This window comes from Sylvia atricapilla, chromosome 6 (assembly GCF_009819655.1).
Source record: "Sylvia atricapilla isolate bSylAtr1 chromosome 6, bSylAtr1.pri, whole genome shotgun sequence".
Classification (NCBI taxonomy): domain Eukaryota; kingdom Metazoa; phylum Chordata; class Aves; order Passeriformes; family Sylviidae; genus Sylvia; species Sylvia atricapilla.
In genome coordinates, this window is record NC_089145.1 from 18471157 (window position 1) to 18485659 (window position 14503).

Sequence of the window (14503 nt, forward strand, 5' to 3'; positions counted from 1 at the left end):
ATTTTGAGTATCTGCAGTGTGTCTTAAAATGGGTTGAATGTAGTGAGGTTTGGAGTATTTTTCCCATTCCTAAAATAAATCACATTTTGTCAAAGGAGAAAGGGACCTGGGGTCAGTGGACTGGATATCAAAGAGCAATAGGCTCTTGCTGTCAAGAAAGTCAACAGCACTCCTGGGCTTCATCAGGAGGAGTGCTGCCATCAGATCAAGAGCCTCCCTCTCTGCTCAGTGCTGGTGAAACCACCCTTGAAGTGAAGGAGCCCAGTTCTGGGCTCCTCAGCAGGGGAGAGACATGGACATGCTGGTGTGAGCCCATCAAAGGGCCACAGAGACCAATACAGGCACGTTAATCATAGTGTGTTTAAAAAGAATAAATCAGAATAAAAGCCGTTGTAGGAAAACTGTTATGGAGAAGGCTGGTTCTCAAGGGTTTTGTTTGCTTTGTACACATTTTTGCATACTGTGTGGTTAGTTGTAATGATTACCTGCTGTGGCATATTTTTGGGTTTGATGTAATGATTTTGTCAAGAACATCCAGGTCTCAAAACTGAGTGCTTGAAAACAAGAAAAAAAAAAGGTAATTTGAGTAAGCAATTTGCAGCTTAATGCTATGCAAGATAGACATTCTTTTCTTCTGTAAACAGTTAGTGATATTTAATTTCACAGTGGAGTTTTTGTAGCTTTAAAGGTGGGATGGGGGAAGTAAGTTTTAAATGTGCAGGAATCTAAACTTCATAGCAATTTCCTGTAAACTCCTGTTTTGTGCCACAGGCTTGTATAAGTTCAAGAGCATTGTTGAAATTGGAGAAGTTTGTACTGATTTATATCATCTGTACAACTGGCCCCTTTTGTGTAAGCAGGTTATGTAAGGTTTGGCAACTGTACTGCATTTTGGGAGATGGAAAAAGTGTTTGGGCAACGTTGGCTGCTTTTTATTATGTCTGTGATACCTTCCAGCTCAGATGGCTGATCAGCTGCTCTTGGAGGGCACAGCCCTGATTTCTGATCTTTGTGAAAATGATGACAAGATACATGAAGCACCAGGAAATGAGAAATGACCTGCAGCTTTAAAACTGAGGGGAATAAGGTCTTCATCCTGATTCTGCTCCTGCACCTGGAACTTTAAAATGAGTTAAGCAGGAGAAAGAAAACAAATCAACCAACCAACCAACAACAACAAAAAAACCCCACCCGAAAACAAAGCCAACAAAAAACCCCACTGGGAGGCAGTTTGCCAGCTTCAAAATCTGATTGTTTTTGCAAGGTGGATTTCAGTCCCATTCTTCTGACAGGAGGGAAGCACCATTTAAGCCCTAATGCAATGTGGTAATTTATGTGCCAAAACCCAGTGACTTGTTGACTGCAGTTCAATTGCATTTAATTAAGTTCTGACTAGAAAGCTTGGTTGTGAAGCTTGCAGCTACTGTGCTTACATACAGAGCAGTAACTGAATTTTATGTGCTCTCTTGGGTCTGGTGCTTCTGGCTGCTGGACTGGATGGACTGTTAGTTGCTGTGTGTTCAGGAGAAAATATAAATTTACATCATAGCTTTGATGGTGTTTTTTTGGCAAAAGCACTTTGTTCCAGCTGGTTTCTTTGGTGTAGCAAAGTGCAGTTCAGTTTAGGGACAGAATTGGTGCAAGTGCAGTGAAATTATTATTTGATGTTGGTCTCTTTTTAGCCCTGCCCCTCCTTCCTTTCTGCCTTGAAGGTCTGGAGTTATGGTTTAAAACCAGCGATGGGGAGAAGACACTTAAACATCTCTGAAGAACTAAATAAAGTAACCCACAAGTTTGTCCAAGGTCTGCTTTTTTGTTTTGAGCTTCTGCAATGCTGCTTGGTTACTTTTTTTTTAAGAGTATTGATTTGCGATAGCTGCTTAACAGTGAATTTTGCTCATAAGGGCTTTTTTCTCTCTCATTAGCTCTTTAGGAATTCATGTTCTCATTTTCTTTGACAGCCTCAGTGCTGTTAGACTCTTACTGAACTGTTGCAATACAAGCAGGATATAAAACTCCTCAGATGCCAGCTCTCAGTCCTAAAATGTGATTGATCTAATGTGTACAAAGATCCTGGGTTTTGATATTTTTAGTGTCTTACAATTGCTATGGCATGCCCTGGCCCAGGGGTATTTAAAACTCTGTAATTTACATTTAAAAACACCACCACCAAGAAAACCAACCAAACAAAAAAAACTACCCAAATGCCTGCCTTGGGCTCTTCATTGTTATTCAGTGTGCATCTTTTCAGCTGGCTTCAAAAACTAGGAGGCGTAATACAGGTAGTAGCAGACTGAGATTCTTTGCTTAGTCTACTTATTTTTCTGAAATGTTATCTGGGCTAAATACTGGGGTTTTTTTTAATGGTGAAGTGAAAACAATAGGGATTGTTAATAGACTGGACACCTGAAAATAGGTTCTATTTGAAAAACAAAAAAACCCCAGTCCTGAACTCTCATCTGTCCCAGGAACATTGATGACTGTTTGAAAATGCTTTTTTTTATTGACATCAATAAGAGATGTGGACTCTTAGGCATGCTTTAAAAAATAAAATTGGGAAAGCCTTTCCCCCCCCCTACAGAAATATTATGTCAGTTATCCCTCCAGGCTCCTGGATTAAGGTTAATTTAAATCAGGATGAATCAAATCAGTTCCTGCATATAAACTGTTAAAGTATGCAGATTGATTTCTTTGTCTCAGAAGCCACTTGGAACTTTTTGCCATTTTGTCCCCCGTCCATAAAGCTCCAGTCAAAAGTGTCTGCTCTTTGTATAAGAATTGATCCTGTATATTGGAGGCATTTGGAACATGCAAGCTGTAAGGCCTAATGATTACTTCAGGACATTACTAAATTCTTTAATTTCTCCACTGTTTTTCCTGTACTATTCTTTCTCTGATGAACCAGCTAGTGCAAGCTGATTTTGTTATTTTTGACAGGAGGCTAGTATTTTTATCAGATCCATGGTTATTTCAAGGATAATTAACCTTTATCTTTTTGTTCATCCCAAATTTTATCAAGGAAGTTTTCCTGCTGCCCCAGAATTTTCTGTTATCACTGTTCCAGTTAAGTTTGCTGTGCTGGTTTAGCTAAGCTTGTGGCATTCTTTCCGTAATAACCATGGATTTTCTTTTCTCTGGGATTTAAAACTTGTGCAAAAAAAAATTTGTCTTCAGGTGACTTACTGTTCCAGCCAGGACACTGTATTTTTAACTTGGTTTGAACTGGTTTTGTCACTCAAAATAGAGGGGGGAAAGGAAGAGAAAACTTGATGCTTTGTGTGTTCTTGAAAACCCCTCACAGGCATGCAGTTAAAACATGACATTTTGTGGCCTGTTAGAGTCTCATGTCCAGTGCTGTGTTGTGCCTTGTGCTGCCAAAAAATGTCAATAGAGCCTAGATATTAGGGTGGAGAAGGGTGGAAGAAGAGGGATGGAAAGGATTGCCCTAGCTAATTGTGGAGTCAAAGGTGAGTGACTTGCCTAGGGGGAGTTGATGAGAAATGCCTTTCTCTGGTGGCTTCAGCTGGCAGATTGCTGCCTTCATTTGGTCCTTCTGTTTAGGCACCACTGCTGCAGAAATATTGGTAAGACTGATCATTTGCTAGAGGTGACTGAAAGGTTTTGGGTTTTCTCATTTTGTTTCCTTGTGGAATGCTGATGCCAACACCAGGAGTGGGCATCAGGGAGGAAGTGCTCCATTTGGCAGTGGCATGGTTATAAATAGGCTCACTTAGACCAGAAAAGATCAGTCCTGCTGCAGGAGCAGCTGATCTCTTCTCACATTGATTTCCAGACTCTCAGTTTAGGGTCTTGATGTGCTGAGAGATCCCCAAACCAGAGCAAATTTCCTAGAATTCATGGCAAATCAGCACCTGCTGCCTGATGAAAGGACAGAAGCCTCTTTGAAAAGGAGAGGGGGGTTAAATGGAGGCAAAAATTGTATTTGCTATTCCATGGCTTGGTATGGACTCCTGTGATGGACCACAGGAATTCTGTGGAGCACACAAAGGCAAGGAAACCTTTACCTGCTTAGGTGTTTGATCAGTGCAGAGACTCAGTATATACTCTGAAAAGTTCACTGAGAAGATCAGCTTCATGATACTGGAGGGATTGCAGAGACACCCTGTAGTCAGGACAAGGTGGTGAACAGAGTATATTGCTTTAAAAAAGTCCAGCTGGGAGAGAAGTGCTTTGGAAGAAGGCTGCATTCAGATTCTTCTCCATGTTGTCTAAGTGCATCTTCATCCTGCTCAACCCTTCCTTTGTGGTGCAGTTACTCTGCTGATACCCACGTAGTATTGAACCTTTGGGTAACATTGAGCTTGGTGCCTGCTCATGAGCTGAAATGTAGAGATGCAATTTTCCTGTGACAAGTTTGTGTGTGAATTTCAAAGTATTGCTTTTGTACAGCAGTCTCTGTGAGGCCAAGGGTAAACACACATCACCTATGAAATTAAACAGCACTATATTTTGGGAAGAGGCTCTTGAGTTGGAGCTCCTTTAATATCATAGAAAAGCCATGAGAGCCCTTTGGTTTACCGAATTTTATTTTCTTTTCCTTCATCTGAATGCATGGAGAGTGAGGGCTGAAATTTTTATGGAAGGCTTGAGGAGAGGAATTTTGTTTCATGACAATTTAGGGATTTTTTTTTCATCTTTTTAACCTGCTTTAAATAAAGGTTTAATAGGACTTAGGTAGTTTTATCTCCGTTGTTTTTTCTTTTAGGTAACTTTCCTGGGCTTTTTCATTTTGGTGTAAGCTCCTTTTTAGTCTGCACTTAATACATTTCAATAGCCACATGATATGGCCCAAAATCACTTCTAATAGCCACATTTTTCCTCATTTAACAGTCTATCTTTTGTCTGTCTTTATTCCCGTGGAGTTGGATGCAGGTGGTGCAAGCTAGTGCAGATGAGCTGGATCAGACAATTGATTTGACCCGACCAAAAATGAGTATTTGACCATATCAGTGTCACAGTGTGATTCAGCAGCTGGTTGTGCAGACAGGTTTTTTATGTCTGCTTTTCTCAATCTTTAGTTGTTTGTCAATAGCTGCTTCCCCACACAGTCTGAGTTGCCACAAATTACAGCCTGACTTGCTAAGGGAAACCAAAATGAGTGGCAGTTTACATTCATAGGTTATCCTGTGAACTGGGGCAGCTCTCAGCTACTGCTGCTGCTTTTTCAGGAGCAGTCACTCTATCCTGGTTGCTGAAGCTGAGGAAGCTTTGGGAAGGCGTCTGGGGACATGATTGTGCCTCAGCCATGTGAGCTATCACAGAACCTGATGAGGACTCACCTGTGTGGAAGTTTTTTATTTCAACTAGAAAACTTGTTTGACCCTCACGCTCAGGTGTATGTGTTGTGGTACAAGTGAGCAATTTCTATCTGTCTCTCTATTTATATGGTTATCTATATTCCCCTCTTTAGTGGGGTAAACTGCTCATGTTATATATGGTGCAGTGTAGGTGCTGTGACTGCCCTGGAACTGGAGATCTGCCCAAATTGGGGTGGAGAATGCACACGGAGATCAGAGTATTTTAAGGTCAAGTGTGTTGGTAGGGACATTTGCTGGTGATTACTACAGAGCTCCCTGTTCCTTCTTGGCTGAAATGATGGCCCCAGCTGCATGTAAAGCAGCTCCAGAGCCTCTGCAGTTTGCAGCAGGAAATTGCACTGTGAAGGGGACCCCCCTGCAGAGGAACATGACAGCAATTACAAATATAGTCTCACATTCTCTCTCATAAAATAAAGCACGAGGCTTTTTTTTTTTTTTTTTTTTTTTTGTATAAGTGTGTTTTCACTATCCACATTTGTTTGCTTCCTGCATGGTTCCTACTGTGATTGCATAGCGAGTGCTGTCATCTTCAGGGCAGCTCAGGGTCTGGGATAATCCAGGTTATGAAACATCTGGCTAAGCATTGTGCAGGACTGAATAGATGTGTCTTTACCATGCTTTTCTGGAGCTCCAGTGTTAGGAGGACTTAGCTCAGTGCCCTTGCCCAGCTGGTGCCTAGCTGATGCTCTTGTTGATCTAGCACTGTTTGGGGAATTTGGGGAGGTGATGGGTCCAGTGCACAGACACCTGGTTCTGTTTGAGAGCTTCCTCAGGGCAAAGGCTTTCTCACACAGCCCCGTGCCCCAGATGGCTGTAATGGCATTGGGAAAGCAGCGTCACTTCTCTGACTGGCCTGAGGCAGCTGTGCTAAGAGTTGGCTGTGTTGTGTTTGCATGTCAAACTTTCAGGATGGATATGTGAGGCTTCGTGATGTTTACCAGCTGTGAATTGGCTGACCTCTTCTCACTAGATCATTTCTCTTGTAGCTGTACAATCTCAACTTTTCACACAGATGTTGTGTGATTTGCCACACTTTGATCTGATCCTTTCCAATTGGTATGTGCTGTTAATGTCTATTCAGGCTACTTAAATTGCCTGGGAAGGGGATATAAAGCATCCAAAAATTTTATGTCTTTTCTAAGTCTTCGTGGATTCATGATTTGTTTTGACAGAAACAAATTTCAGGATGCTTGACTTTGTTCTTTTTGCCTCAATGGATTTGCAAAAGGAGGTTAAGCTGTGGTCACTGTCTGCTTGGATAGGTAACCAGTTGCTTCAGAATGTGATTTAGGGCATTAACTTGTAATAACTGACCACACAAGGGTGGTACTCAGTTGTAAATGCTTATAACAATCAGGTACTGCTCAGCATTGGAAGGGACTGGTAAATACATTACACAGAGGGAAAGCTTGTGAGTTGATTTCATGAAGGACTTATTTTGTGCCCTGTGGGCGTGGGGTTTGATTTACTTTAATAAGTCTGTTAAATTTTTGGGAGTAAACATTAGTGTCTGTACCCTGCTGTATGTATGTACCATTGCAGGCTTTGCCAAGAGCCGCTATCCCAGCGTGTCTTGTGGCTTCATTTGTGTCTGTGTGTCTCTTTCAGATACATGTACTGGACTGACTGGGGTGAAACGCCCCGAATAGAGCGGGCAGGAATGGACAGCAGCATGAGGAAGATCATTGTGGACTCCGATATTTATTGGCCAAATGGACTCACCATCGATCTCGACGAGCAGAAGCTCTACTGGGCTGATGCAAAACTGAGCTTCATTCACAGGGCAAATCTGGATGGTTCCTTTAGGTAAGCTTCCTTTCATCTTTGTAAAGGTGTAAGTTAGTTCTCACTTCCTGTGTTCCTTTTGAAATGAGACTTTTTTCCTTCAGTAGTCTAGAATAACGCAAATACCTACAAAAATTTGGGTTTTTTAAATGCAGTTCTTAATAGCCTTGCTAAAAATAACCTCACATACTATAAAACTGGTTTTAATAATAAGACTGTTTGTATCAATGTTTCACTATAGACTGTTCATGTCCTTTTTGTACAGCAGGATTCTTTTTACTTGTCTTGAAAATACTTGGAGATGCTTATTTTTGACCCTAGACAGTATAACATTTAACTTGTAACTGGGATTTTACAATATTGTTAATTTTTTTTTTACCAACAAGAAATACATATTGAGACACACTTGTCTGTGGCCCCACCCAGAGATGTCCTTTATGTTATGCCTATTAATTAACTGATTTTGGGTTGTTTCAGACAACAAGCAGTTAGGAAGCAGACTTTCCTAAAGCTTGCTGGAAAGCACAGTGCGGAAGTTTTTTGGTAGCTGCTGTCCGAGTGTGCTGTTATGTTTTGGCTTTTGTAGACATTGAGCAGTGACACTTCAGGCAGGGCAGACTTAGGCATTTGAGATTGCATCTTCAATTCTGTGCAATGCTCAATGGGCAGGTTGTGTTGCTCCTGAAGAGGGTGGAGTGTCACATGCAGTAAAATGTCCTGCCAAAGTAATCTCTGCATTGTTGTCTGGATTTAGTCTTCAGGTAGCTTTAAATGACATTTTCATTTTTGTGATTTTACAACATTTTAAATGCCTTTGTCAATAAAATTGTTTTTGCCTTGGTGAAAAGTTGGAGGAGCTCTATTTTACGCATTTCTGTGTCATAGAATATGCCTTCTCCCAAAAAAAACATTTTCCATGGTGTTTTTCATTTTTTTTACTGAGATGCATTCTATGCCTGATTTTCACAGTCATAAAAGAGCAATAGCAATATTGACATCCTTTATAAAACACTCTGAAGTTCCTTTGAGAGCACTGTGTAAGAGCTGGATAATGGTGGCATTGTAGTAAGTGACAAGTATTGACTGACAGTCCAAAGTAGAGACAAGGGAAAAGGCCTTTGTGGAAGGCAGTGGTAGCTCCAAGTCTGGCTGCAGGTTTGTAGACAAGAAAGAAAGATTTTCATATAATTCAGCATGAATATGTTTGTCTGATTTGGGGGCAAGTGGCAGAGTTTGAGGTTTCCGGGCTGTTTCTGTGGTTTTCATGCACATACAAATTGTGCAGACTTTACTTGCACATGTGTGTAAATCTTGAAGTTGTAATTGGCAAGTAAAATATATTCTGCTCATTTTAAGGTAGAGAAAGGCCACCTGAAAGGGAGCAAGACTTTGAATACACTAATTCCAGTAATCTGTCCAAATTACTTCATGATAGATCAGTGCTGCATGTCCCAAACAGATTTTCGTTGAACCATAAATCAAGTAGTATTTTAGGAAAAATAATGTATTTTACATTAAGAAAAAATTGGCTCCCTCTTGCATATTTTACTCAGCTGCTAGAGCATGTAAATGCATGCTTGAGGTCAGAATATCCCTGTACAGGGTGCATTCTGGAAGTTCCTGATTTCTGACTGCACATGAACTTTTAGATATTGTCCAACATAAAAACTTCTGAAGTGTTACGGATATTGATAAAATGCCATGAAGATTGGTCTTAATCATAACTCCTTTTAAGTGAAATTTTTATTTATTCCCTTTTCCATTCCACTGATGAGTGTTAAAACAGATGTCTGTGCAGTTGGGACTCCTAGATTCTGGTGCTAAGGTGTACTTCAGTAAGGGCTCAGACTAGATGGTAACTGTTCCTTAAACATGGAGCAAACAAATTTCACTCATACATGACAATAAAGAAATCTCTGATGTTTCAGATGCTTCCACCCCTCCCATCCCAGAATCCATTAAGGGTTACCTCAAAATTCAAATAAAAGGTAAATTTGCATTCTGTCTGGCGGATTAATGTTACTGGAGCAATCTGCCTCTTAGCAAGCTTCAATTTGCAACCACATTTTCTGGAACTATTTCAAGGGATGTAATTACAGGAGAAAGGGAGACTTGATATCTAAGAATGATGGAAATAGGGGCAATACTTAGTGGAAAACAGCTGTTACGATATTAGGATACAATCACTGCTGTTATTAGTTAAGAGGAAGAGCAGTGGTGAGAGTGGAAGGAGAAAGTGAAATTAGTATTTGTATTTATTCTTTTGTGTTTTATGGTTAGAAGTAGTGGTAATTACACAGAATTTTTAGAACCGTTTCAATTTCATTTCTAGAAGAGAAAGTTTATTACTAATTTTGTTTTCTCATTTATATGCTGGTACTTGTGTGCTTGTGTCAGTCTGTTTTACACTTGTCTGTGTCTCAATATATTTCAAGAATTTTTGGGGTACTTTTTATTCTCTTGTACCCTGGAAAATGGAGATAATCACCTATGCTGCTCAAAATGAGAGTCCTTTCCCTGCCAAATGTTAGCTTGTTTTTCCTTAAATATCTTCAGTGGAAATAAATTGAATGCAGATTTAATGTAGGTATAAGAAAATAAAGTTTGTCATTTTCCTTCAGGATGACACTGGGACTTAAGCTTTCTCAAAGTTGTATGATGAAAAATTTTGAATAGTGCTTTGCTGTGTCCCAGCACTGGTTTGAAAGGTCTGTGCATAGCTTTGTGTATACATAAAATGCATGGATTTTGTGAAAAGTGAGTACCAGTGTTTTGACTGAGGAATTGTCAAGCATCTTTCCTCTGACTTAATAAGTATCTTCAAAACTACTGAATCTAAATTATATACACTTACTGCACCAGGTATAAATTTTGGGATCCCATGAAAACATGTTAGAAATGTTATTTATTCTTTGGCTTTCAGTTCAGCTAATTCCTGGAGGTGTGGCTGTATGTAATTGAAAAAAAAAATCTGAAATGTTTCTGATTTGTATTAATTATAAATATTTAATTTTAGGAAAACTGTAACTGACCTTTGCTCTACATAAAAAATTAATCTGAAAAATACTTACTTCTACTGCAGACAAAGTTAAGAAGCGTGATTTAATGAGACTCATAGGTAATTTCTGCCTTTTTCTGCTAGAAGAAGAGACTGAGTGCAACTGAAGTTCAGGGCAAAGATGTCATATACTGCTTTAATCAGAGGAGTACTCTTTGGACCTAAGTTTCCTTGAAAAGTCACTTGTGTTTGGGTATATGCACAGCTCTTGAGGTTAAGGAACTTAAAGGATCAGTGTAGAGCCTGAATCAGATACTTTGATGCTCTGAAAACCCATATATTTGTGTCCTTATTGCTGTGAAGGGATAAAACCTTATTTTACCTTTTTCAGTCTGCTTCTCACTTTTATCACCAAGTGAATCTCTTGGTCCCATGAATTTGTTGAAAGACAACAGTTCCTACACAAGCTACTACAGAGCCAAATTTTTTAATGTGTGCTAACAACAGGAACCAATCAATTTTTTGATCCTTTCTGTTTCTCCCAAAAAGGCAAAAGGTTGTTGAAGGTAGCCTCACTCACCCCTTTGCTCTGACACTGTCGGGGGACACTCTGTACTGGACGGACTGGCAGACGCGCTCCATCCACGCCTGTAACAAACGGACAGGAGAGAAGAGGAGAGAGATCCTGTCTGCCCTCTACTCACCCATGGACATCCAGGTCCTGAGCCCGGAGCGGCAGCCCTACTGTACGTCCTGCTTCCCCTCAAACCCCCTGCATGACTCCTGCTTATCTATCAGGGAAAACATTAGTCACTAAAGCTGTTTGTGTGGCGTTCCGAAGTTCTGCACATTTGTCTGGGGGTTGGTTGTGATGGCTAAAGTTTTATTCCAGGTTCTATGCTGCCTAGGGGTGTAGTTCTGAGCCTCATATTAAGTGCCAGTAAGCTCTCTTCACAGAGTAGGTAAAGAAAACAAATCCTGCTGTAGACTAAGGCAAACTTTCAGGCTCAAAAGCTCAAACAACAGTGGGCTGAAGAGAGAAACAAGAAGGATGGGACCTCACAACCTGAAGCTGCAATTGGACAATTAAACCCCAAGATGCTAACGGACCAAAACCCTATAAAATTTTAAGGCCTCATGACTGGTTGTCCATTTTTTAGTCCACCTTGGGTGTAGCCCTGGTCAGGCTCTTATACTGCCCAAGGTGTACCCTGAAGGCCTTTCAATAAATATCTGCTTTATTCTCTAGCTCTATCCAGTTTCAGTTTCAGGTCAGCCTTCCCAAGGCATCAGTTGCTAAAGATAGAAGTGCTTGAATCCTGTACCTTGCTTTGAGTGTTCCGGCCCAAATTGGTGTGAACTCACTCACTGTCCCAGTTGGTCGCAAAACCCAGAATCCAGTGCAGTACTTCAGTGCCTTCATTTGGTTGGGAATATTTGAACAAGAACGGTACCGACTTACCTGGCATCTTTTTAATGCCATTGCTTTAAAGACAACTGTAAGAAATGCTTATAAGTACCTTTTTAAAAATAAGTACAATTGCCACAAGATATGTAATGTTCATTTTGTATTTATAAGTGCCATTTTTGCAGTCCAGACTTGATCATGGTTATCTTCAATACGCATCAAATAGTTTGTGAATGTCTTAGTATGGAAGGGTTTTAGTTTTGATATTTCATATGAACACATATGTGCCTCTATTTTTCTGTATATTCTTTGGTGCTACTTGAAAGGAAGTAGAGTGTTGAAAATAGAGCAGAGCTGCATATATGCTGTATGTACATGTGATTCTAGGTTTTGGAGTTTTCTTTAGGACTGTGAGAATGGGACTTAAAAGCAATGTTGTCAAACGCATATAACTGAGTAGCTCTGGGAAGAATCAAGTCTTGTCCAGAGGACATACTCTTGCCATTTGGACTGGCTTCTTTCTTTATGACAAGTGTAAAATCTGCTTCCCTAGAGATAACATTTGTTATTCCAATGAAGTTTATAGGATATGAGTAAATAGGCCTGAAAGTAAACAAAAGGAATTTGGAGATCATCTTGGGGGTGGACGTGTGCACGTTTTCCTTGAGGTTGTTGGGTATGCACAGCACCCTGGTCTATCTCACAGCTCCAGATAAGAGTTTGTCTGTGCTGAATTCTTGTCATTGCTTTTAGCTCCAGGAATGTCCCAGCCTAGGGTCATAGTATTTGAGTCAGTCACAAAGAAAATACAGCACATAGAGAAAGAGCATATGCTGAAAATAGCTCAGATGCCATTGACTTCATTAAGATCAGGCTTGGATTCCTTCCTCACCATTTTTTTTTTTTTTTGCTCTGTGAGTGTCAGTGGAAGTAACAAAAGTTAAATTAGCCAGACATTTTGTGCTCTTGTAATAAAGAATTATATTTCAGACAATGATTCAAACTACAGTTTTGCAGAAATCTTGCAAAAGTTGCAAATTTTTTTAAGTGTCAATATTTATCCATAATTACTTATTAATATGGTTTCATGTCTTGCTGCCATTTTTTCCCCATCTAAAAGAGAAAGGAGTGTTCAGTTGTTGTATGTCCATCCCTGTCCTGTACATGCAGCAGTATTGTAATGTAGGAATTGTCCAAATTGTTATGTTTTCTTTTCTTTCATAGATCTGGTCATCCCATCAGTTGCATGCATCTCAATTTAAGTGCCCCTAGAGCTAAGATGCTGGGGAGAGGGGGAAATCAAGCATTTTATATTGTGATTCATCTGTTTTTTAGCACTAAAGCTTATGCCAGTGATTTGGGAATCTATAATTTCTTTTTCTTGGAGAAAACAGGGCTTATGGGCTTCAAGAACAATTAGAATAAATCTGTTTTGTTTCTTGAAGTTCACACTCCATGTGAAGAAAACAACGGTGGTTGCTCCCATCTGTGCCTGCTGTCTCCAAGGGACCCCTTCTACAGCTGTGCCTGTCCCACTGGTGTGCAGCTGGAAGATGATGGCAGGACATGCAAAGCAGGTAGGAACTTGGAGTTTTTTCTACAGTCACAGAGTGGGCATGTTTTGGGTTCACTGCTTCAGTGCTGATCACTGAGGAAGGGGGTTGAGAGGAGGTGCCTGATATACTGAAATGTCGTTTTGAATCCAAACCTTCTACCAAGCTGCCAAAGACAATGATTTTTATGAACTAAACTAATCCCTTGTAGTAGAAATCAGAGAATTTTGTCTGTATTTAGGGTTGCCACTTCTCTGTAGGAACAAAGCAGTATGTGGAACCCATTGCTGAAGCATTTTATTAGAAGTAAGTTCATGTAGGACATCTTTCCATTTGGATAGTGGAGAAACTTCTGCTCCCTCCCATTCATTGTCCAGAAGAGATCTGTGATAAAGTGGTGGTGGCTGAGTTGTTGGGATAACTGAGAAAATACTGTTCTAGCTGAGTTGTCCATGTCCCTGAGAAGTAGGAGAGGGTTGTGTATCGCCAATAAAAAGCTGTTTAGAGAATAATAGCTAGACTATGTCCTTTAATTAGAAAGTGTAAATAGATGCATCTTTTATATCCACAGGTTGAGTGACCCTTGTGGTATATTTTGAAAGCTTTTTTTTGCATTGATTGAGAAGTCTCTTATAAAAATGCGTCTTACAAAAGCAGGCAACTAACTCTGATATGGTAGTAGAACACTAGGAGGCAAGGTTTTGGAGAGTGTTCTCTGACTCTGCGGCCTGTCTCCAGTGTTCTTTTGAGTCTAGTCGAATAATATAATCATTTTCTGATGAGGCTTGATTCCTCTGTGTACTAGAGCAAGCATAAGAGATGCCTTTCATTTGAAAACTAGCAGTACAGTTTAAACACTGAATCTCCAGGGTTTAAGGGCCGGCTTTATTAGCTCACCCTGCTGTAATTGAAAGGCTTTAAGGTAGTTTTGCAGCTGCTAAAAGACTTTTCCCTTTACTCCTTCCAGCTTTGGAAAGTTTCCCTTTCACAGCTTTTGAGAAAACCTCACTGAATGCTCAGGACAACCTTTTTAGACGTTCATATTGACCTCCTGTTTCTGGCAGCAGAAATTAAGTTCACCCTGCTTTTGGCACTTTGGCAGATAGCACAAGCAGGACCGACTGCTTATACTGTGCTTTCACCTTTCCATTGTCAGGCCAGACAGCCTGCCAAGGGTTTTCTGTCAAAGGAGTGCAAAAAAGTGGGATGAGAACAGGAAATCTGGTTTTGCATAAGAATGTGGCTTTTTGGTTCAGTTTTATGGATTATTTCTTTCCCAAGCTCCACATCTTTTGTTGCCCTGTCTGCTTTATGCCAGCATCCATGTGCTTCTCTTTCCCATCTTACTAATTAACTCCTTGGTTGCAAGGACCTGACTTTTTGTTCTCCACATGAGCCCTTTGTAGTGATGTTGTAGCAG

General features: G+C 40.2%; 2 protein-coding genes across 2 annotated transcripts in view; one reads left to right on the top strand and one right to left on the bottom strand.

Moving 5' to 3' along the window:
* The window catches only part of APIP (APAF1 interacting protein), a 529312-nt gene that overhangs the window by 105174 nt on the left and 409635 nt on the right, over positions 1 to 14503 (bottom strand). The gene's annotated exons all lie outside the window — the stretch shown is intronic.
* LRP5 (LDL receptor related protein 5) overlaps positions 1 to 14503 on the top strand; it is a 100522-nt gene that overhangs the window by 7363 nt on the left and 78656 nt on the right. Inside the window, exons 2-4 of the mRNA XM_066321034.1 lie at positions 6948 to 7145; positions 10672 to 10868; positions 12976 to 13107. Coding sequence (XP_066177131.1) covers positions 6952 to 7145; positions 10672 to 10868; positions 12976 to 13107 — 523 coding nt within the window. The 5' untranslated portion in view covers positions 6948 to 6951. The remainder of the gene's footprint in view (positions 1 to 6947; positions 7146 to 10671; positions 10869 to 12975; positions 13108 to 14503) is intronic.